The sequence below is a fragment of the Ooceraea biroi genome, chromosome 1 (genome assembly GCF_003672135.1).
Source record: "Ooceraea biroi isolate clonal line C1 chromosome 1, Obir_v5.4, whole genome shotgun sequence".
NCBI lineage: Eukaryota > Metazoa > Arthropoda > Insecta > Hymenoptera > Formicidae > Ooceraea > Ooceraea biroi.
Genome location: NC_039506.1, coordinates 6,039,554 through 6,062,761, shown reverse-complemented (window position 1 = coordinate 6,062,761; position 23,208 = coordinate 6,039,554). Strand labels below are relative to the sequence as shown.

At 37.2% G+C, this 23,208-nt stretch overlaps 4 protein-coding genes across 5 annotated transcripts; 2 read left to right on the top strand and 2 right to left on the bottom strand.

Annotated features, from left to right (window-relative positions):
* Nucleotides 1-108: 108 nt before the first annotated feature.
* LOC105277920 (nose resistant to fluoxetine protein 6) lies at nucleotides 109-10,168 on the bottom strand. Its single transcript, XM_026972927.1, has 13 exons — nucleotides 7,934-10,168; nucleotides 6,051-6,271; nucleotides 4,847-5,025; nucleotides 4,544-4,752; nucleotides 4,122-4,316; nucleotides 3,969-4,062; nucleotides 3,455-3,749; nucleotides 2,888-2,967; nucleotides 2,695-2,790; nucleotides 2,445-2,574; nucleotides 2,030-2,204; nucleotides 1,749-1,891; nucleotides 109-509 (listed from the first exon to the last, which is right to left on the bottom strand). The coding sequence occupies exons 1-13, from the start codon at nucleotides 8,322-8,324 to the stop codon at nucleotides 387-389; spliced, it is 2,331 nt and encodes a 776-aa protein (XP_026828728.1). The 5' UTR covers nucleotides 8,325-10,168; the 3' UTR covers nucleotides 109-386.
* An 8-nt stretch (nucleotides 10,169-10,176) lies between these two features.
* On the top strand, nucleotides 10,177-11,543 carry LOC105277810 (deoxynucleotidyltransferase terminal-interacting protein 2). Its single transcript, XM_011336443.3, has 2 exons — nucleotides 10,177-10,368; nucleotides 10,753-11,543. Exons 1-2 carry the CDS (start codon nucleotides 10,263-10,265, stop codon nucleotides 11,421-11,423), a joined length of 777 nt encoding a protein of 258 aa, XP_011334745.1. The 5' UTR covers nucleotides 10,177-10,262; the 3' UTR covers nucleotides 11,424-11,543.
* Nucleotides 11,476-13,081, bottom strand: LOC105277809 (estradiol 17-beta-dehydrogenase 8). Of its 2 annotated transcripts, XM_011336441.3 has the most exons (4): nucleotides 12,893-13,081; nucleotides 12,544-12,660; nucleotides 11,958-12,333; nucleotides 11,476-11,829 (listed from the first exon to the last, which is right to left on the bottom strand). In XM_011336441.3, exons 1-4 carry the CDS (start codon nucleotides 12,930-12,932, stop codon nucleotides 11,613-11,615), a joined length of 750 nt encoding a protein of 249 aa, XP_011334743.1. In that variant the 5' UTR covers nucleotides 12,933-13,081; the 3' UTR covers nucleotides 11,476-11,612. The 2 variants fall into 2 exon arrangements, with proteins under 2 accessions (XP_011334743.1, XP_011334744.1); XM_011336442.3 differs by lacking the exon at nucleotides 12,893-13,081 and having other exon boundaries at nucleotides 12,477-12,552.
* A 699-nt stretch (nucleotides 13,082-13,780) lies between these two features.
* LOC105277811 (raf homolog serine/threonine-protein kinase Raf) lies at nucleotides 13,781-22,690 on the top strand. The gene has a single exon (XM_011336445.3). The coding sequence runs from the start codon at nucleotides 14,641-14,643 to the stop codon at nucleotides 17,038-17,040; it is 2,400 nt and encodes a 799-aa protein (XP_011334747.1). The 5' UTR covers nucleotides 13,781-14,640; the 3' UTR covers nucleotides 17,041-22,690.
* The last annotated feature ends 518 nt before the right edge of the window (nucleotides 22,691-23,208 follow it).

Here is a 23,208-nt window from a genome sequence, read left to right as displayed (position 1 = left end):
TATATGTTATAAAATAATTGCATATCACATATATGTTATAAAATAATTTATATTTACACAATATTAAAGTAAAAAACATACGTGAAAAATAAGTATACAAATCTTATTCCATACTATCAAAACATTTAATTATTTCATGCAATAATCACCTGTTCTATCTACATTACATTCTGTATATATAGTGTATTTCCAATAATTATCAATAAATAGTAGTATTTTCCATCATATTAATCTCATGCATATTTTTACTTACACGCAGTAACGCGTTTTTACCAAAGTTATAGGTAATAAAAGTTTTGGAAATTGTAATGTGTGATTCCCAAATATCTTCATTCTACAATGATGATCAAAACACACAAAATAGCGGAATTATTTCCATGGTGTAATTATTTCCATGCTCTTAAGGGATGAACTATCCTCAGTAGAGACACTATTGGTGCTTCAAAAAGTAGGCTGAGAAATAATGATGCAGCGTACGATGCCACTACAGCTCCAAAAAATAAAACTGCCTGTAAAATATACCAATATCAGCATATAAGATTTTATAAATATATGTTTGAAAGAATATGATTCTTGAAAGAAGGAAATATAAATAATATTTATATATAATAAATATAATAATATAATATTATAATATAAATAATATAATATAATTAAATATAATAATATTTAAATAGAAATAATATTTACTCTCATACATAGATATCTGTTTTTGAAAAAATATGGTTTTAGATATAAGGATAATTAACAAAGAGTTAATTATTGTAAAAACTATAAAGCAGTATCTTTACAAAGTACTTTCACTCCAACGTGGTTGGAGTACAATGAGTCGGAATCTAGCGGCGTGTGTTGAAATACACCTATATTGTTTTTGCACAGATCGATAATAAAACTTTTTACTTTTTACTTTTACTTTATTTTCATGTATTTAAAATATACACTACTGTGTTATCAACTTAATGTCAATTACTTCTTGTTGATTCATTTATGTTTTTGCAAAATTAGTAGATAATTTACATTAAATAGTTTTCGATATTAAGGAATAGTAATAATTAATGCTTACATTTACTCTATTTACGTATATCTCATTGTTTAACGCAATTGCGGTTTGCAATTTAGTTTTTAAATGAACAGAAAATAAAACTTTGCTTTTATATATTAGTCTAGCTTGTTGGTATGAAAGATCTCTAACATATCACATAATGTTTCGTTTTATGCTGGATTAGACTGAGATACCGATTGAGAGTATTATACTTTTTTTTTATATCTTATCAAATGCCGCTTAAAACAAATTATTTTAAGAAATTTTTTCTGTTTCCGAAAGTTTTAAATTATTAAGAAAAATATTTTGTACATATATTCTACATGAATATTTTAATTTATCGTACATGGGCTAGTTTCATGAATTAGTTTCATATTAATTAAGCAAAAAAAGCGGCAAAAACTAGCTTAGTATAATATCTTCAAGAGTAGAAATACATAAAAAGTAAATTTAATATTTTTATCTAATTATTCTGATAATGTTCTCTGTGATCAGTATTCTTTTTATCAAATGCTTATCAACGTGTGCATCCAATCCTTAGATTTATTAAATATTTTATATTATAAATATACCAAATTTTATATTATAAATATACAAATTTTTTGAGTATTTGATTTGATTTTTTGATGATACAAAGTGATATATCTGTATAAGGAAAAATATATACTGCAAAAAGAGAGAGAATGTAAGAATAAGAAATATATACCATAAAGCCGTACGTAAGATGCCATGAACTTTCACCCTGCAAAATCATGGCTCGCACAAGTGCAGGATGCACTAAATACGCGCAATAAGTCAACCTGGAGATAGGGTACAGATATTTCCATGATAATATATGGTTTGCTATACCTGAAAGTTATATTATTTTAAAAATCTTTTATTTGAAACTTATTTATATAGATAATAGATTTAGGTGATGAGTCCAAAGTGTTTAAGATATACACATAAGTCAAATGTAAGAATGATGATCTTTGCTGTGATATTTACCCCCATGGTTGGTGACACAGGCGATCAAAATCCATGCTAAGCATACTGCCCATCCGGAATGTGACAGAGCCGTATAAAGAGCAGACAATATCGGTCCGAAAGTAGTTCCGTGCAATCCGTACACTATACTTATCATTGTGGTGAGAGAAAGAATCCAACCCAATACAACGACAACCTGCAATTATGGGACTCGTGTATCAACTGCAGTATTGTTCGTTATAACGAGATATTTATGCGAGTAAGATTACACACGTTGATTATGTATTGCGTTACACATGCTTGCAGTGCACGCGTAATCGCTTATGTAAAATTGTAAAGTAAAGTTATACAATTACATATTTTCGTATTATTTAATATGGACAGGTTTCGAAAGCATGGTAAATATTATCCATGTATGCGAAAGTGGTTTACTTACTTTATTCATCTTCACCTGGCAGTCGATTTTGAAGAGATACCAACCAGTGGCCATCCCTATGAGATATGGTCCTATTCTCGTCCATGGCTTGTCATAGAGACTCTCATAATGCGCGAACGGGTCGCGTATGCTGGAAATATGTTTATTTATCTTTTTTTGCGGTTCTTCATGCTTGATGTGTTTATTGGATAAATGTAGCGGAATATGTTTTAGAGGCAGATGAGAGTGTTATGTATGCGTGCATGCTTACCTTGGCACATGTCTGGTGTTCAAAGTAATTATCGCCGTTGTAATCCAAGAGGAGATCAAAAAGAAAGCTGCGATGAATACAGCTGTCGGTAGAAAGCTACGAAGGAAAATCGGTTAGGTAACGTTCACGATGATCGCGTTTAAATCGCTTGTATTTTTCCTGGTTGAGTGCTTCCTCTCACTGTTTTCCTTACCTTGCTCCGATTATTAGAATGATTATTCCCACGGTGTAGAATTGTGTGTCGTTTGCTAGGTACCAGCTCCAGACGATACACTGTAGGATCAATTAATGTTTGATCAATGAGAAATCAATGAGATAGTAATATTATAATGAATCATGCCTGTTCCACATATAAGAATGCATAACGTAGAGTCACAATTTTATGTAATATTGAGATTTCATTTCAGTTTACTCATACGTGATTTTCATAGAACAAAATTAAAATAATTAAATATTTTATACAATATACAATTTTGGAAAAATGATACTGTATTAAAAAATTGTTCTTTTTTTACATATTAAGCTATTATTATATTGCATTAAAAAATTTCTATTTATGGCCAATCCTCTGACATATTAAAATTAAACGTTATGCTTCTTTCTTATAGGATATTTTCTATAAAATATGTTTTATTTTTATCCATAGGAAAATTTACTGCTGTCAAAAGAAAGGAAATCAATTGCAGAATTTATCTTTAACCTAGTGACCGTGATAAATCAATCGAAATTCACGGCTTGAATCATGCAGAGATGCGCTTACTCGGTCGTCCATATCGAAATAAGTATTTATATACAAGGCGTTGCGCCACCAGAATTTCTCGCAGGTCTTATAATCCAGCGCGGGTAGTTCGATCATGGAGTGGTCATGGTACCACTTCATTGATATCTGAATCAGGCCGATCACCAAGAGGTAGACCGGAGTCAAGCGAAAGTACCTGTACCACATCATTGCCAAAAATTGCAAAACTTGGCCACGATATCCCTTCATTATTTCTCTTTCCTGCAACCTTTTATTTGCGATTGTACGGTAATATAGAAATGTTACCAAGCATCCACTGAAACAGAAAGTTTATATTACATTTTAATATTACTTTTATGTTGCGTAGGGGTGATCCGTAAGATATATAATATATAATATATATAATTATTACATTATTAATGAAAATATTTCAATTCTTTCCAATATTTTAATGATCAAATTAATTCCCAGATGATGCCTAATTTTTTATTTACCTAATTTTATATATACGAGATATAATTAATAGAACACATACCTGATAAAGAAGAATGTATCTACGGAATACGTGCTATTACCGATAGTCTGATATAAAAAATCATTCTCTGCTGTATCTCGAAACATTTTGCTATCTGTAATGAAAACACATTGTGACGACCACACGATAAATTATTTTTGAAATTACACGTACCTGAAATTTCGTTGGCTAGCAAACACGTGTGCACCAGGATTATCCAAAGCATCGTGTAAAATCTCAGCCCGTGTATTGGTGCTAAAGTATCTACACCGACATCCAGACTACAGAGTTTAGATAAATTCACAAACAAACTGAAAGATAGCAATGCCTCCGATAAAGGTTTTGGCTCATCTTGCGAATTGCGGATATCTAAAAATAATCGTATTCAGATATTTTACTTTTACATTATCTGTTTTGTTCGGCGATTTTCACATCTAATTGATTAAGTTTTGATCCGATTAATTATTGGTATGATACCAATGCATTAATGCTTACAATAATGATTTATGAAATTTATAATTTTATAGCTTATTTGCGATTTTATTGAGCTAAGATAGAGCAATGTAACAAAAGAGTTTTGTTATGCAAAAAGCTACCCAAAGAACCGTTGTGCGTCGTAACAGTCCACAAACTCGAAAGTGTAACTTGGTGATCTAACTTCCCGTTGGTGGTCATAAGTTTCAATTCAGTTAGTATATTGTTGTTGGCATTCTTTTTGTCTCTCCCATGTAGGATTTTGTAACGCAGTGCAGCATCATAAAGAGTACCTATGAACGTAAGCAAGCATACTACGACGAAGACAAATCTGCAAAGAGAGATTTCCAATTACTAAAGCATTTCAAAGTTTTCATCATAATTTTAATCATACGTCGTATATTGATTTAAAAATTGTAGCTTACAACAAGATGTAGAATGTCGTATCTTCCCAAAATGTATATCCCTTCGAAAGATTTCGTACATGATTAATGGCTATGTTTAACGGAAAACTGATACTAGATACGTTTCGCACAAAATACAAAAGGTTTTCGATATCACTTGGGTTGCATGCGATGGGCATGCATAATCCAAGCGTGACATTGTAAGTCTGAAGAATAAATATTTTACATTAATTTATGTACATCCAATACATAATGATAAGATATACTTGAATTATAAAAACTAACTTATATAAAATTCTTAAAAATTTTATGCAATATCTATTCTTGCAATATCTAATAATAGCTGATTGTATAATGATTATGCATTTATGAATTTCTTACGAAAGGCGGATAGAAATAATATAATTTTAAATAGAAAATTACATCTGGTAATCATCATATATTATATTATATAAACAAGTTTATGTCGAATTATGTGAAATTAACGAAAATACCCAGATAACATTTTTTACTAAAGCAAAGTAGTGCAATCTATTTGCTGGCAATTATTGCTGTCATGTTGCTACAATAATGACAGAAATTAACTTTTGCCACACTTTTGTTGACATAATGCCATAATTATATATTTTTTACCGCAACTGTTGCCCCAAAGGTGCTGTAAAGTTGCTGTTTTCGTGTTTCTTTGCTACCAATATTGAAACAAATGAGGACACCTTGTTGCCATTTTGTTTGTAACATTTCTGAGCAAATTCTTAGCAAAATACTTGCAAAATGTTATGTGGGTAGTGATGCTTTATTCCAGGAAATACTTTGATGATATTTCCTTAGTGAAAGTGATGAAATTTATTTTTATAACTTGATCATTGCATAATACTTTGATTGCATAATGGACCTGATTGATTTTGACAATAATAGCTGAAGATTGTATTTTTTGTTTAACTTGTAAATAAAACGTGCAAATATTTTTCTTACTGTAGATATAAGTTGATGTAATTATTATGACATAAAATATTATGACAGTCAATACTGTATGTTACGTATAACAATCTGGTATCTTTTCTTATAATTCCTTTGATGATTTATTTAATTGCAAAACATTGGAATTATAGTAAAAAACTTTTACATGCATTATATTAGGAATATGTATTATTTCATTTATCTGTCATTGCTGAAATTATTGTATTCTATTATATTATACGTAACGAATTACCAAAATTGTTAAAATTCTATTGCTTACTAAGTTTAATCCAGGCTGTAGGATTTCAAGAACAAGATTGATGGAATTTACGCTGACACGGAAGGGTGGTAATTCTTCGCTTTGGAATCTCTCATCCTTTTGCCATTTCGCGAATCCGTTTTCCATTTTGCGACATTGATTCATATCTCCAACCCAATATCTACTGCCGGAAAATGTACCCCATGTTCGTTTGCCATCCGCATCCATCACTGAAAGTGAAGATTTCAATTTTTAATACAACTAGAAAAGATTTGAATGTTTAGATACATAATATATTCGCGTAATATACATAACATACATTATATAAATATTTTCATGGTACTTAACACAAACTTTAGTCCTGCTTTCGTTGCACTTTTTAAAAACTAATCTTGCTTTGCTTATAGAATCTGCTTATGATTATTTAATTGTGTATGTGCGTATGTTATAACACGTTCAAGTACGAGTTGATTCTATTGTGCCTATCTTGCCAAACTACTTTCTCCTTTCTCACAGGAAACATTTCGATCAAATCGTGGTTCTCATTTTAGTTCGTTGCATTTTATTTAGTTGCATTAACATATTCAGGAAGAATCATTAATCAATTCATCGTAATGTGTGGCGGTTAAAAACGCGTTTTATGTCTTTAGCGTTTCTGGAATGCTTCCGCATTTCGCATGAAAGTTTCAATTTACAAATGCACTACATACACAAAGAAAATTTTAATGTATTCTTCTAAGTTTGAAAACCGATTTAGTAATTTGATTTACGATAAAAGTTCTAAGCAAACTTTTAATTTTTATTGATGACGTTAAAAATTTAGCGTTATTTATGAAAAAAAGATAGCAACGGTAGACTTACTTCTTTTTTTCAGAAGAATATTTATTATAAAGATCGACCCATGTGTATATAATGAACAGATATAATTAATAAGAGATATGATTAATTTATGGTATGTGAAACGATACGGAGTGATACAGTTGAGAACGCTGAGCACACTCCAAAAGAAAGTACTTTTCCCTCGTTATATCATTTATGCAACGTCCGTTACGTTTTATAAGCAATTCAATTTACTCCTTACGTCACAAAATATTTAATATATTTTTCATATGAAATATGATTTCAATATCACTAACTATAACTTTTCTTTTCAAATAAAACTAGTGTTGCCGCTAATGGACCGCTGCAATTTTATGATATTATACTTTACGTAATTTATACATATAATATATATATATATATATATATATATATATCATTTGCATTCTGAACATAGAAAAATATATACAGATCAACATTAATTTCAAGTTAAAATTAAAATAATAGTTATTACAAATGATGTTCATCTGAAAGACCATTAATAACTTTCTGCACCTAAAGTAAAAGTTACTTTCTGATGTCTGAGAGTTTCCTATTATTATCAATACCGGTAACAATGACCTGTGGCTATAGTGCCAATTTTCAACATGAGCATACACTCGCATTACATGACATAAAACAAATTTTTTTATAAAATAATTAATACTTTTATAGAGAAAGCATTATTGTACAACAAATAATGAAATAGATTTCTTAGGAATACTGTTTCGTGAACATTTTTTTGCAATCGAACGATTAATGGCGCGGTGTAAAGTGTATTATACATTGAATACAACTTTTTCGATATTATAACATAGATTTTTCAATTATCGAAGTAATATTGTTATCTGTTCATCAGTCTGCCTGTTGCAAATGCTTTTTTTTCCAAACAAGTAATTTAAGAGTCAATGTTTCATGTCTTTTTGATAAATTAAAATTTTTGATAAATTTTTTATCATCGAAAATCATTAATATCTATCCACATATTAACGCAAAAATTTGTTACGTGTATAGAGTTTACAAGTTAAACTTACTTTTTTGTGCCCAGTTTCTTCTTTTCGATATACCCATCATGTAACGAGTCAAATCTTCACCACACGATAGCGAAATCCTTGCATTTCGGTACGTTTCGTTGTTCCAGATTCGCGAAACAGCGATTGGATTCCAAATTTCCAAGAGTTGATCGAGATCCCAAAGTTCATCATCGGCATTTTTGGTATCATTTAAGGAAGTGTTTTTTGGGAATTTGAATCCAGTTTTGTCACCAACAAACAATTCCGTAAAATTTCTCCATGCATTCACGTTAGTTACAGAATCATCAATCATCAAAGATCCTTGCGAGAATGGCGTTATTTTATTCACGTTTGAGCAAATTACCGATTGATGTAATAATGACACAAACAAAATGAATCTATATTGTAACATTCTCACGAAAAATATGTCCTAGTAAAGAAACATCAAAATTTATCATTCAATTATCGTTACTTTCACGGTAATAAGTTCCTAATTGTATATCATGAATGCTTCTATTTATCTGTTTTGGAACACTTTGAAAATGAGGCTAATAACATTTCTCGGGTAAGATTAAAAACTGAATCAAAGTAAGAAATGAAACGCGCAGGTGACAAAAACTCTAATTTCCACCGTGTAAATTCCATATATATTGAGGCTAATCGAAAGTGCCGGTCGCAAAGGTACTGTGCGTACACGATCTAATGCGTGTTCAGATATATTCTAGCCGTCGTCTCCCACCTTTAGGCATCTCTCGATTTCACAGTGCATTTATTCTTTGGAGAGTAATAAAACTGTCTAACTAATGAGCAATCACCACAAGCATGCACGCACGGAAATGAAACTCGGAAATGATCGGATTTCGCGAGCTATTTGTATTCTTTAATGACATTTTTTCCGTGACGAACACAACGTTATCCTGCAAATATAAGTCGACTAAAAGAGATCAATAGACTTTGTTGAATTTTTGAATTGCCGTTTATCTTTGTCGTTTTTTTGTGGTCTCTCCTTCTTACTTGATTCCATGACGTAAACTTGACTGAATATCTAACATAAATCATAGCAATAATTGTTTTATCATGTAATTTATAAATAGAGTGATATATAAGATTTTTATAGCAATGATACACAATCTCATTGAATATTCGATAATTATATTGTAATCTATTGAATATGAAAAATAGAAACTTACAATATCAAATAACAGTTTTGATTCTCATTTTTTTCAAAAGTTTGTAACCATTAGCATTCCGCGGAAATGATTCAGCAAATAATTATATAAATTTTATATTAAAATGATGTTTATAAAGATTATATAATTAAATGTTTAATCTAAAATATAATAATACAAAATAATCATTCGAACTTTTATTAACGGATAGAATTTAGCTTTGTCAAACTAATAGATGCTAAAATAAAAATAAAAACAGGTAGAAGAAAATCCACAAATGTTTAACTTAAATCTATAATTTAGTACTTAGAATGTTTGAAATTTTATATTAAAAATTTCTATATATTTCTTTCAATTTACCAACTTTTATACAAATTATCGATTTCACTTGTTTTTGTCACAAAGAAAGGACTTTTGACTCGTTCGGTGCTCGTAGGAATACTGCGGAGTTTTCCCTTTTTGCGATATATGTTACGTCTTCAGATTATACATAACGCACTTTAAGAGTCGATTTGCTTGCGCAAACTAAGAATTGATATAAGTTATCGAATTAGCAATTTGTTTCATATTATATGGATTATTTAGTATTATTGGTTTGCTTCTAGACAAAAAATTTCATATTTATAGCCAAGCTAAATAATAATTTGCACATAGTAAAATGCACAAGGCAAGGAATTTCAGGGAAGTTCCAAACGTTTTCATTGATGGGATTATAATAAACTCTGATGGACTCTGTGATAGATTGCATCGCGCATTAGTGAGGGCTTAATTTTTTCGCTTATATAATAGCAATAACGCATGCAATAATTTGTAAATCGCACTAATTTTCAATGAGAGAGATATTTTTTTGCACTTGCATTTCAACAAATAAAAAGTGCTATATTTTATGTGAAATATAATTTATTCTTTCAGTTACGATTATTACGCTCACACATTTTCTGAAAAAATATATTTTATATAAGCTTATGGTTTTGTCATTTAGATAAAAGTTTAATTCAAATATGCATACTAAATTTTCAAAATTTATTATGTTTCAAAATTTATGCGACGCGCTGACAATGTTGTCGGTAATGTTGATCACGACATTTTTTAGTTCTATCTAAATGATGGCGCTTTTGAAGTCGGAAAGGTCTTTAATATAACCAAACATAACGTACGTGCATGTGCTAGCAGTGAGCACAATGGAAATAGTAATTGATACTAAAGGAAATTCTGATCTTTTAAAGCGAGATCAATTGCAGAGCGAGGATGATGATACCGATGACGACGTGAAAATTAAATGCAACGGTAAGTATATGTATCTTTATATATCTTCCATTTCCGTTTGAGGTTAGGATTTGATGTTCGAAGAGCTTAGATTTTGATATTCTTCAATTCTCTTCTTTTATTTAATTAACTATTGTCGATTATCTGAAACAAATTTAAATTCACAATTTATGCGAAAATGGAATAATTAAAATATATATTAATGTTATTTAACACGCAGAATTAATTGTATGTATAGCAATGGGTCTTTTTAATATAGTTTTCTCCTTTGAATATTTATAAATAATATTTATTAGGAACAAGTATACAGAAAAAAATGAATATTATAGTATGAAAATAGGAGATAAGTGAAAGATTTAGAATGGTTAATAATATTAAGCAATTTTATATCTTTTTTTCTAACAGATAAAATCAAGCCCTACGTTGCATTTGGCATTACTGAGAAAAAGAAACCAAAAAAAAAGAAGAAAGTAGTTTCCAGCAATGACTTTGATCTAGAACAATTTGAAGCTGATATGGGTTGGAAATCTTCGAAGGCAACCTATAAGCCAATGGAAGAATTAACAAACTTGAGAAAAGAGGTTAACCCACTCGACAAAATCCTGGAGAAGAGTGTTATCAAGCCTGGTTTCGAGCAGCTGCACGTCGTACCACCGTATGAGTTAAGTAAACACCAATTGGAATTACGCAAGCAACGCCAGAGGAAAAAGATGGGCGCAGGTGCGGGATGGTGCAACTTGCGTACGCCTCATGTAACGCCAGAGATCAGACGCGATCTCGAGGTGTTGCAAATGAGATCCGCGTTGGACCCTAAACGCTTCTACAAGAAGAACGATTTGCAAACGTTGCCGAAACATTTCCATGTCGGCAAAGTTGTCGATTCACCAATGGACTTTTACTCTTCGCGTCTTACCAAGAAGGAGCGAAAGAGGACAATCGTCGACGAGCTCATGGCAGATGCTCAATTCACGAAATTTAACAAGCGCAAGTACAAGGATATTATTGACGAGAAGAAGAAGAAGACACATTACAAGGCACATCAACATGCGAAGAGATTGAAAGGAAAACGCAAGTAGATTATGATGATTACATAGGATACGTTTTATACAATTGAGGAAGAGCAAACTTGCAAGAAGTACATTATTTAATTTTCGATCTATAATAAAAAATGTCGATTCACTCGTTTGTACAGTTTCTCAAAAATATATGGTTAAAAGAATATCACCATTTGGCACATATATATATAAAACAAAAAATAACAAGAATTAATGCAATCCTCCAGTAACTTCGACGGACGTGCCATTCACATAAGAACTCCTGTCGGAAGCCAGAAATGTAATAACTTCTGCTACCTCTTGTGGCTTTCCAATTCTCTGTAACGGTACTCTTTTCTTAAACATTGCCTTGACTTTATCCGGTACATTTGCAGTCATAGCAGTGTCTATAACGCCAGGCAACACTGCATTCACCCGAATTCCAAACCTGTAAAATGTACATTCATCATTTATTGCATTCATGCACACTAGGTAGCGTTTTGCGTGAATTCGTCAAAATATATGTAGCGGAATGCCATTTTAATCAGAGAAAACGTAATTATTGAGAACACGTACTGTCCAAGCTCCAGAGAAGCGCACTTTGTCATGGCTATCACTCCAGCCTTCGACGCGCTGTAATTAGCCTGTCCAATGTTCCCCTGCTTGCCGATAATGGAGCTTATATTGATGATAGAGGAATTTTTAGTCACGTCCGCCTCTATCATCGCCCTGACAGCAGTTTGCATGATAAGAAAAGTGCCTTTCAGATTGACATTGATCGCATCATCGAAGTCGCTGTCGCTGAGTTTCACCAAAAAGTTATCGCGCAGGATACCCGCTGCATTAACAACGACTGTAGGTGGCTTCGAGAACTGTTTCGTGACATCTTTGAACGCTGTTTCCACGTTCTCTCGGTCGGTGACTTGCACTTTCAATGCGACATGTCTGTTACCTGTAATGAGGTGCACTATTAGAGGAGCAATAAGAATGGATGCAATAATAATGAGATTAATACAACAATCTTTAAGTTAAATTTAAAAAATATGTTCATAATAAATAAACATTTTGTAACAAATTTGAAAAATGACACAGTACGCAGTTTCAAGTCTGTCTTCATCTGATAAGACTGACTTTTATCGACATATGATAGCGGAAACACAACCTTCCAAAGTAGCTACAGTCTCCTGAGCCGATTTGATATTTTGATCGGTCGCGATCACTTGGGCGCCTTCTCGAGCTAAAACGCGACATACTTCTCTTCCAATGCCGCTTCCAGCACCTGCAATGTAATCGAGAGAGCAATATATTCACAAACGTGTTGTGTTTAACGCGTTCTGCTGAGTAACGTAACGTGATCGCTCCACGTTGATCGATCAAATTTAATCTACACATTTGGTATAAGCAGAGAGAGAGAGAGAGAGAGAGCAATGAATAAGAGTAGCAAACAGAGCATCGTCGTTAGTTCAGAGTTGACCGATTGTGTTTTAGATAACAAAAGCTTTTTTACAAACCGGTAACAAATGCTAGTTTCCCAATTACGAGCTTTGACATCTTGTTACATCCGCGTATATGACATACTAAGAATATTAATGTACTGTATTATGCGTTGTTCAGTGCGATGCGATAGCTCTCGACTGTGGCGTCGTGTAGCGGGGAAACAGAAGAAGACGATTACGCGTTCTTATTATCGAGCGAACGTGTCAAAAGAAATTCCGATAGTTCGGAAATGCGCATCTCTTTCCTTCTCTCTCTCTCTCTCTCTCGGATTCTCGAGCATCTTTCAGCCGCCAGACCCGCGGCGATTTCGGACGTACGTAAGCGCGTCTAGCCAATGGGGATCGACTTTACGTTGCCCTGACGACAATATCATATGCCGTTGACGTCAAAGCGTGTCCGCAGTGACGTCAGCGTACACGCAACTCGCTCGTAAGTGGCTGTGTGTTTACGGAAAAATTGAACTTGAATTATCGGCGTCGCGTTGCGTCGCGATGCAATGCAACGCGACGCGATGCGATGCAATGTGACACGATACAATATGATGCGATGCGGTGCGGTGCGGTGCTGCACGCGTCGTTACGGGATCGCGCAGCCGGCAGTGACGGCGACGCTGCGCCCGTCCGTCGCTTGTGCGCTGCCGGCGTGCCCGCGACGTCAAAACGTGGCGATCTAACGGGACCTAAATTTAAACCGCGCCGTCGAGTCGATTCGCACGGTGGCGCGATCTTCGCCGCTTCGCCTCGCGGTTGCGTGCTCCGACACGAGCGGCCGAAGTCGCGCCGTCGAGCGCTGGGAATTGATTACGGGTTGCAGGGGCATGCATTTTTAAAACACCGTCCGCCGCGCGAGCGTTTTCGTTCTCGCGGGAGCCGTGCGAGCGTAGCTTGATACCCTCGCTCGCGACGATCCATCGCTCGCGGACGCGTAAATCGTACGCGTTGAATCTCGAGCGTCGAGCTTCCGACGGATCGTCCGCGTCGCGTCTCGCGCTCGTCGATTCAAATGATTTCGAGCAACGACGAGAGAGAGAGAGGGCGGGCGGCATCGGCGAGGAGATCGGACGGTGGGGAGGGCTGACGGAAGGGGAGGAGACGTCATAACGTGGACGACGCTGGCAGCACCGGCGCGCCGCGACTCCTCGCTCGTACCAGTTTTGCGTCGGACGGCTTGTCGTTGTGTCGTACGTAAAGCCGGAGACATCAGGTGTACAACGTCGGGAGCGGTCGAGCGAGCCGAGACGGGCCAGAAAGAGAGGAGCGGCGCGGATGGCGATCGCTAAGGAAGGTCGAGGTTGAACCTGGTGACAAGTGCGCGAGCAGCCAGGGATATCGGGGTATGCCTCGTATCCGCGCGTCATCACGGCGTCTCGAGTCGATGGCACGCGCTCGCAGCAGCAAGAGACGTGACAGAAGAGGGTGGCGACGTACAGCGACGGGGACGAAGAGGAGGACGCTGCGTGCTCGGTCGCGCGGCGAAACAACGGCGGCGTGGTGAGAAGGAGAAGGAACGATCGAGGGAAAGAGAGCGCGCGCGTATATATATATATATATATATATATATGTGTGTGTGTACATGTGTGTGCGTGCGTGCGAATGAAGCAGGAACGAGAAGTGCGAGAAGGGACAGAGTGCTAGACTGAGGTAGCGCGCTCTCTCGTGTCGCTCGCGATTTTGTGGCGACACGGTAGCGCGGCACGGGCTACCAGAGGGTGTTTCGAAACGCGGTAGCGGCGGCCCAGGATGCTGGCCGACGTAGCGGGAAGATGGCCGTGATCGGCGAACGCAGGTATCACGCGGCGATCCGTGCGAGCGCGTACGCGGAATTGTCCTCGTACCCCCGTGGAATCGACGGCCAAGCCGAGGCAGCATTGGGCGCGTTACCGTCACCGTCGTCCTCGTCGACCTCCTCCTCGTTGTCGTCGTCGTCATCGTCGTCGTCCACTGCATTGACGGCGTTGACGCGCCGCCGTCGACACGGAAAGAAAGGCGCGGCGTGCTACTCGCCGCCGTCGCAGCTCGCGATGTCGTCCAGGCGCGGAAGCTGCCTGGAGCCCGGCGAGCTCAGCGATCCCGACGACGGCTACCTGGAGACGGACCCGATCAGGTCGGAGCTGCGCAACATACAAAGCGTCATACACGTCACGCGACAGAACATCGACGCGCTGAACAGGCGCTTCGCCGGCTTCCAACATCCGCCTCTCATCTACCTGAACGAGTATGAGGAGCTGACGACGAAATTGCACGATTTCGAGTGCAAGGAGCAGAAGCTGAACGAGCTGCTGAACGCTGCGAGAATCTCCAGTAGTGTGTCCATGTCGGAGAGTGACAACAGTATCACCAAGGGCCTGAGAACATCGGTGAAATCCTTCAACACGTTGAGAGCGTACCTGCCTAATCAGCAACGTACCAGCGTGCAGGTGCGGGAAGGGCTTTCCCTGAGGGATGCACTAGCCAAAGCGATGAAACTCCGAAATCTCACCACCGAGATGTGCGCAGTGTACATTCTGGGTATGGACAACTCCAAGTACTTGATATCCTGGGATGCGGACATCTCGTTGCTGGAGTGCGACGAGATATCGGTGGAAATATTGGATAAGTTTCCCATAACCACCTCCATCTCGCACAACTTTGTGCGTAAAACGTTCTTCTCGCTAGCCTTCTGCGAATGCTGCAGGAAGCTTCTGTTCCAGGGCTTTTATTGCAGAACGTGTAATTACAGATTTCATCAGAGATGCGCGGGCGGTGTTCCTGCCCTGTGCCATCAAGTACGCATGCAAGATGCTTATTATCAGGCGTTACTCGCGCACAATCCAGAAACCACCGCCGGGATTCTGCAGCTACCGTCTGGCTATGGCTTGAGCAGAAGCATGTCCCCTTCTCTGGCACCGTCGAGAAATCAGAGGCATCCGCGTTCCCTGGGTCAGCAAGATCGCTCGAGTTCGGCGCCCAACGTCTGCTTCAACATGGTGAAACCTGGCGGTGAACCTGTCAATCTAGACGATTACAATAGATCTCAGAGTTTAGGTAGACCTGCCGGCATTGTTCAGAGTCCTGTCTCACCTGGCAGCAGTCCAACGAAGCACAGTCACTCCACGCAGGCTAGTCCCACCAGTACCTTAAGGCCCAAGCGACCAAGAGCGAGGTCTGCCGACGAATCTTCGAAGAATCTCTTAGCGCCGAGAGAATCGATCGAGGATTGGGAGATCCCGGCGGATGAGATCCTCGTAGGACCGCGTATCGGATCGGGATCATTCGGAACCGTGTACAAGGCGCATTGGCACGGACCAGTCGCGGTGAAGACGCTCAACGTCAAGATCCCCACGGCCGCGCAGTTACAAGCATTTAAGAACGAGGTAGCTGTCTTACGTAAGACTCGGCATGTGAATATCTTGTTGTTTATGGGCTGTGTCAGTAAGCCGCAGCTCGCGATCGTTACGCAATGGTGCGAGGGTTCGTCCTTGTACAAACACCTGCACGTGTTTGAATCGAAATTTGAATTACTAACCCTGATAGAGATTGGCAGGCAAACGGCACAAGGCATGGACTACTTGCACGCGAAGAACATTATTCACCGAGACCTCAAGAGCAACAATATATTTCTGCACGACGATCTCACCGTGAAGATTGGTGATTTCGGTCTGGCAACGGCGAAAACGCGATGGTCCGGCTCTCAACAATTTCATCAGCCGACCGGTTCTATTTTGTGGATGGCACCGGAGGTTATCAGGATGCAAGAGGAAAATCCGTACAGTTTTCAATCCGATGTCTATGCGTTTGGTATAGTGTTGTTCGAGCTACTGGCTGGTCAGCTGCCGTATTCGCACATAAACAACAAAGATCAGATATTATTTATGGTAGGACGTGGCCATCTGCGTCCTGATTTGAACAAATTACGTTCCGACACACCGAAAGCGCTGAAAAGACTCACCGAGGACTGCATCAAGTTTTCACGGGATGACCGACCGATATTTCGCCAGAATTTGGCCAGTCTCGAGAGCCTCCTGCGTGGTTTACCGAAGATAACGAGATCGGCTTCCGAACCAAATCTGAATAGAACGCAGCTGCAGTCCGATGATTTTTTGTACACCTGTGCTTCACCAAAGACCCCGGTGAACTTTCAGTTTGGAGCATTTCCCTTTTATCCTTCCGGTGGAAACATATGAATGTACGAATGGCTGATACATTACGAGTCGGGTGCACTTTGCATAAAGGAAGTATTTAAGATATTGAACGTAACAATAAGCTTAGCTGTATGGACAAGTCTGCATAATTCTTTCCCACTACACTTTGATCGTATTGCAAATGTTTGCTCGATGTAGAATGTGATAACATTCTTTGATATACAATATATAAGTCGTGGAAGAAAGAGAGGACAAAAATCAGTTATCCGAGAGAAGAAAAGCTGGGAGAAAGCATGTGTAGCTTTCATCTTTAGATATTTACCGTTTACAATGATAAACTTTCGTTTTATTAGGTACGATCATCCATGTATTATACATACTCTCATATACATATACGCACAAGTGTACATATATACGTGCATACGTGCATACACGTCAATGTAGCGGTCTGTTAATTTCGCGGAATCCTTATGAAGGATATAAAACTAGATTAAGTCGTAAGAGTGAAACGGCATTTAAGTCGTGCGGGCCGTCGCTTGTCTGTGACATATTTTTCCAAAGGCCGAAGTAACTTTTGCAATTTACTTTCCTCATTTTGTCTCGAGTATGCTCACGCAATTAAAAATTCTCTTCTCATAGTCACCCTTACAGTCATTATACACATGCCATTATTGGTGCAGGTTTGCTTTGTTACGGTAAATCAGAACGATGTGAGAGGCCGCGTCGCAGAAAGATATGTTGTAATAACGTAATAGATTTCTATTTAAGAAAGCATTACATTTATAAAGTAACATACACGCATGTACTCATTAATGAACTTTCAAAATGACTTTGAATAAGCCTGCTGAATTAGTGATATTGATTAAAATGGAAAGAAATTCTTCGACACGCTGTAAAATGCTTATCTTATTTGACGAATCGTTTCTGAGGATACTCATAATTATTCATTCGCTACGATTAAGTGTTTTAAGTAATATAATTAGAAATGTGCATATATAATGGATAACGATTTCATGTGTGGCGTGTGTATAATCCACACATTGTTCTGAAATAAACACGCGCTCTGAAAAGAGTTTTCTTGTATATGCTCAAAGAGACATGTAAGCTTGTTTGCTTCGTAATTCAGTTATGTGATATTTATTTTCTCAAAGATCAAATTTAACAAGATACGTTCGACAAATCGAGAAGCTGAAGTGCGAGAACAGGAAAGAAGCGATGTATTAAGTATTTCTGTTATTTAATAAAATGTCGTAAGTTTCAAACTGGAAGGAACCATGAATGGGAGAAAAAATTTTCGAGCAATTTTGGACCCACTTGTTCTTTCGTTTTGTAAGATTAAATGTGTAAAGAGATTAAATGTGTTGATAGTACATATCTAACGTCAAGCAGAGTATAGTTGATCTGAAAATGCTAGTACGACTAGTTTTCGATCGACGTTCTCTTCTGTAAAATATTTCCGAGCATCGGTGAGAAAATGATATTGTGGCCTAAGATAGATAGTAATTGTTGCTGGTAACAAGCGTTAATAGGATACGTGTATTAAAAATTTAACAACAAGGCGCTTAATCATATCCGCTTCGAAAAGTTCTTTTACGAGACTTTTACCGTAGATTTCGCTTGTCTAACTTTGTAACTAACTCGTGTATCTCGCGTGTAAATTTAAGTTTCACAGTTAATTATTCGAATGCGACAACGATACAAGGGGAAAGAGAGAAGCGATCTTGACATTGCGCGCACGGGCTTTCATAATGTATCGATTTACGTTTAATTGGTGTTAGATAACACTTCAAAAATATGCATGCGTCTCCTACGCGATGTGCAACTTTCCGAGGCAATTGTGATGCAGGAGATTATGCAGGAATATCACTACAAATTAATCCGCGATACAATGGGACTTGTTATTAGCGTGGAAGAATTGTATAATGCCGTGTGTCACTTTAAATCTTCATCACAATTAAATGTGTTTCACATAACGTGCGTTACGAATGGTATACATGCGCGGAAGGAAAGTGCATCACCACAACGAACGCTCTTTATTGTTCGGCGTATAGTTCTATTATCGAAATTGTATTTAATTAAATAATTAAGGATGTGGTGACATATAACTAAAAATTAGAAAGTAGCTTTTTATGAAGTAACATATCAGTATCTCATGCTAACGATATGATAATACTTTAAAGCGGCTTTCAATAGGTTGCCATGAATACATTTCATACATCGAAGTACAATTCTTTTGTTGTACAAAGAAAATACTTTGAAAAATATCACATGTTGTAAATATATATATATATATATATTTTCTAAATATATCATGTATGTATTATCAATAATATTTAATATTACAGAGAAAAAAAGGAGAATAAAAGATACATGTATGTAACATAAAATATATATAATACCAATTATGGTTGCTCGTTAAATGTATTATTTCCTATTATTATCAAAACGTGGTGGTATCGAAATTTACACAATCGCTTTGCATTTAATCGTTATCTCTGTTGGAAATTTTCTTTCGCAAGAGTTATTCGTGCACCTTCCTTCTTGCGCACAAGAAGTATGCGAGGCCTAAGGACGAACCTCCCAAAATCGAATTGCAATTCGAGTGTGTGACATTTGCCCTCCTCCCCCCCTTTTATTCCATGACACCCCGCATTTTGTTATTTATTTATTTATGCGTATTTTACAATGCAACGCGACGACTCGTGCGATTGTCGACAAGTGCCGGACTTCAAAGCCCGTCGAAAGTATGAGAAAAATTAACTGCGAGTGCGATAGAACGAAATAAAGAAAGAAAGAAAGAAGGAAGCTCGTGGCGAGGATGACCGGAGAATGCGGTTAAATATGAGAAATGCGGACACAATAAACGAAGCGAAGGACTGAAATTGTACATCGCGAGCGCGTTGTAAATTACAGCAAGGCTTGCGCAACGTTGATAACGCTTTTCCACATAAACGAAAACAAGGCAGTGAACTATGACAACCCATGATGATAACGATAATGATCTACGAAAATTTCAAAGGAGGAGAAGGAGGAGAAAAGCACAAGAAGAAAGCGTACGATTCTCGTCTTCCGTTAAGAATTTTGCATCGATCTTAGATTGATAAGAGGCATAGATCTTCCGTTCAAATCTTTGATCGATATTGATCAAGAAGCTCGAATTGTGTTCAGCCTGATAACTCGATAACTTATACTTGTTCTGATTTTTGCTGTATTTCGTTGATATTGCCAGACAGATCATTGTGCGGCCAAATTTTCTTCCGTTCAAATCTTTATGTTACTCGTCTTCCTCCACTTTGAAAATTTTACGTTCACTGTAATTTATTGTTTTGTAAAACCGCGCTCTGATTAAAACGCATTTCTTCGCGTGTCATTATGTATTGATGTGTATATTTTATGTCTCTGTGTGAGGATTTTCTTGTACGACGTAATATAAGCATATCGTACGCATACTTCTTTTGAGAAAAGCGTAGGCAACAAGAAAGAAAAGCAGATCAACGTAATGTAACATTAAGAGCGTAATGTTTGCGTCTATTTCGTGCGAACATAAGGAGGATCATTTCTTTCTTTGATTTGTGACGAAGTAATAAAAGTAATAAAACTTTGTGCTCAAAAAAAGAGACGAATAAATGTTCAGAAGGGAACTTATCGTAACGTTAATAAGAGATGAAAAGAATCTGCGACGCTAGACCTGCTTTCCTCGAAGTTCACGATCGATTGGAATCTTTGCTGAAACGAGAATTTTTCTCGTCGCACCGTGACGTGACAAACTTCGGCTTCCTTTTGTTAAGTTATGACGACAATCTGTTAATTACACAACACTGGGTTTAGCGAGAGAGATTCGCGTTGTTCTTTTTTTAGATTAAAATTCTTCGCCTATAATAAGCGCAGAGATAAAGATGGGAGATTTAATTAATGGACTTAACGCTAACCGACGTTAGTAAAATCTGCTTCTCGTTATATAAACGAAGTTTGGATTACATCTGATCCCAGCTTACATCGGCGAGGAAAAAGACACGCGCAGAGTATCAATGAAACGAAATTATTCTACGAAACCTCGATACTTTTCAGAAAACGATTCAGGAATCAGTTTAAAGTCTTCGATGTCTCTCGAATGTAGTAATTTATTATTAATTATTAATAAATTATTATTAAGAGAAAATTTAATACTGCTGTCTTTGTATCATTTTTTGTTCGTAAGAGACGTTTCTCTTTCGCGCGTTCGTTTAAGTTTTGGAAACACGGTATACAGGCAATACGTAGAAATTCGACGGATATTAGCGCTAATTATAAGTGATGTTACGCGCGCGAGTACGTTCTCCGTTGAAGTGTACTTCGAGATGGATTCTTCGATTGCGAACGCGCTTGCTCCGGGATCGTGCGTGGTCGTAGTTACGATGAAGATACTTACCTTGCAGTTGTAATCTTGACGCAAGATCGATCGATCAGTTATTGTATCCAATAGAATTCGAGAGAAAGACAAATATACGCATTATATATACATGCATACACACACACACACACGAGAGAAAAAGGACAAAAAAATAAATTTACTTTATCTTCGCGTATAAGTGAATCTTACTTCTCCGTGCTGCGACTCTTCTCTTCGTCCTTCCCTCCCCCTTTCCCGAGTCTTTTTGCGTTTTGTGTGTGGGACGGTGATTTAATGATTAATAATTCAACGATAACGCGAGCGGCGTAGATGCGCGTCTACTCACTCTCATCGATTTGCAAACTAAGAAAAACATTAATCGAAGGTGCTACGACGTATCACTGATTTGTTTTTCCTTTTTTTTTCTACCGCGCTTGTTTCCTCCTTTTCCATGATGCGAGGTGAAACAAGCTATTTGCTATTTCGGTTGATATTGATTAATGGATTCATTACTGCTTTGGGTCACATGATAGAGCCACGTGATGGCCAGAATTATTAGAATTATGATCAGGATCTCGGGCGCGAAAAACCGGCGAGTTATCGTTTATTTTTCGCGCCTGCGTCGGTTTTCGTGGTCACTCGTGCATGTCGCGAAGAAAAATCGCAGAATTAAATAAGGCAGATTCTCCTTTCTTCGCGCATCCGCGCGAATTATAGTGCTAAGCGTGATCTCGGCTCTGTCTCGTGACTAATATAAAGATCATGTTCACGTTATCAAAGCCCAGACGTATGGCCAAATTTAGTACTCGACGTAGGATCGTGCGCAGCGTGCGCACGTTGAAATCCTACAATGTGAAGTACGTTACGCGCGATCCTTCGGTATGCCGATGGGCGGAAGTGAATCGATAATCCAATACAAGAGTGCGCGAACGTATAAATAGCCCACGTGATATATAAAAGGCTAGCGTGTTCACGTGTTTACGAGAAATTGCGTGTGTAAACGTACGCGCGCGCGCGCGCGTAATGCCTTTGTCATCGATAATTCTGGATGCACCGTTGAATACTTAATTAATTCGAAAAACAATGCGCATGCACGTGTATACGTGGCCATTACGATCATTTATTTATTAGTTTAATCAAATGTAACCAAATCGAAATGTTAACTAATGATACATATACATGTATAAGATGCTTATTTGTAATAATGGCTTAGCGATTATACATATACAACTATAATATAATAATTATATACACAAATAAATTATGAAATTTGTGTGTTGCAGATGTGTAAAATAGAATAAACGAGACTGTAGTTATTTCCTAGTATCGTGTGATTTGTGTATGTGCTTGCGAATTATTTTATCTGAGTTAAAAATTTTATTTAAGTACATTTTGGCTACAGTTCAGCCGATGTTTCAAATGCTTCGGAGCATTTTCCATTCTTGGTCTTCTTTCAAAAAAAAGGAAGGAAAGAAGGTGCATTTTTCGTGCATTTGAGGCATCATCGGCTGGACCGCAGCCCTCGTAATATCATCGCGAGAATTATCTACTGCAGTAGGTATCTCCAATACCGATACAGTCGGTAATATAAATGACGCCGAGACGCAAAAATATAGATGGCGGAGTGTTGCAAATTATCGAGAACATCGAAATTTAGATATTTCATTTCGAAGCTTCTGCAGCTTTAATTTTACTAATTTTAACATCGCATATTTCTTGCAATATCAAGTCGATGTAACGTGATTGCTGATATTATTGTACTCCATATAGTACTGACAAATATTTATGATGCAATTTCAAACACTCAAATTTGAATTTACCACTACTAAACAATGTTACGT

Excerpts from the sequence above, each read along its gene's own strand:
- LOC105277920 (XM_026972927.1), bottom strand. The coding sequence starts at position 8,324 with ATGTTACAATATAGATTCATTTTGTTTGTGTCATTATTACATCAATCG. Across the intron at positions 5,026-6,050 it reads TAAACTTAGTAAGCAATAGA|AATGTCACGCTTGGATTATG; the intron begins ATTTTAACAATT and ends CTTCAGACTTAC. Across the intron at positions 2,791-2,887 it reads ATTCTAATAATCGGAGCAAG|CTTTCTACCGACAGCTGTAT; the intron begins GTAAGGAAAACA and ends TTTCCTTCGTAG.
- LOC105277810 (XM_011336443.3), top strand. The coding sequence starts at position 10,263 with ATGGAAATAGTAATTGATACTAAAGGAAATTCTGATCTTTTAAAGCGA. Across the intron at positions 10,369-10,752 it reads CGTGAAAATTAAATGCAACG|ATAAAATCAAGCCCTACGTT; the intron begins GTAAGTATATGT and ends TTTTTCTAACAG.
- LOC105277809 (XM_011336441.3), bottom strand. The coding sequence starts at position 12,932 with ATGTCAAAGCTCGTAATTGGGAAACTAGCATTTGTTACCG. Across the intron at positions 12,661-12,892 it reads GAAACTAGCATTTGTTACCG|GTGCTGGAAGCGGCATTGGA; the intron begins GTTTGTAAAAAA and ends ATTACATTGCAG. Across the intron at positions 12,334-12,543 it reads GACTGTAGCTACTTTGGAAG|GTAACAGACATGTCGCATTG; the intron begins GTTGTGTTTCCG and ends ACCTCATTACAG.
- LOC105277811 (XM_011336445.3), top strand. The coding sequence starts at position 14,641 with ATGGCCGTGATCGGCGAACGCAGGTATCACGCGGCGATCCGTGCGAGC.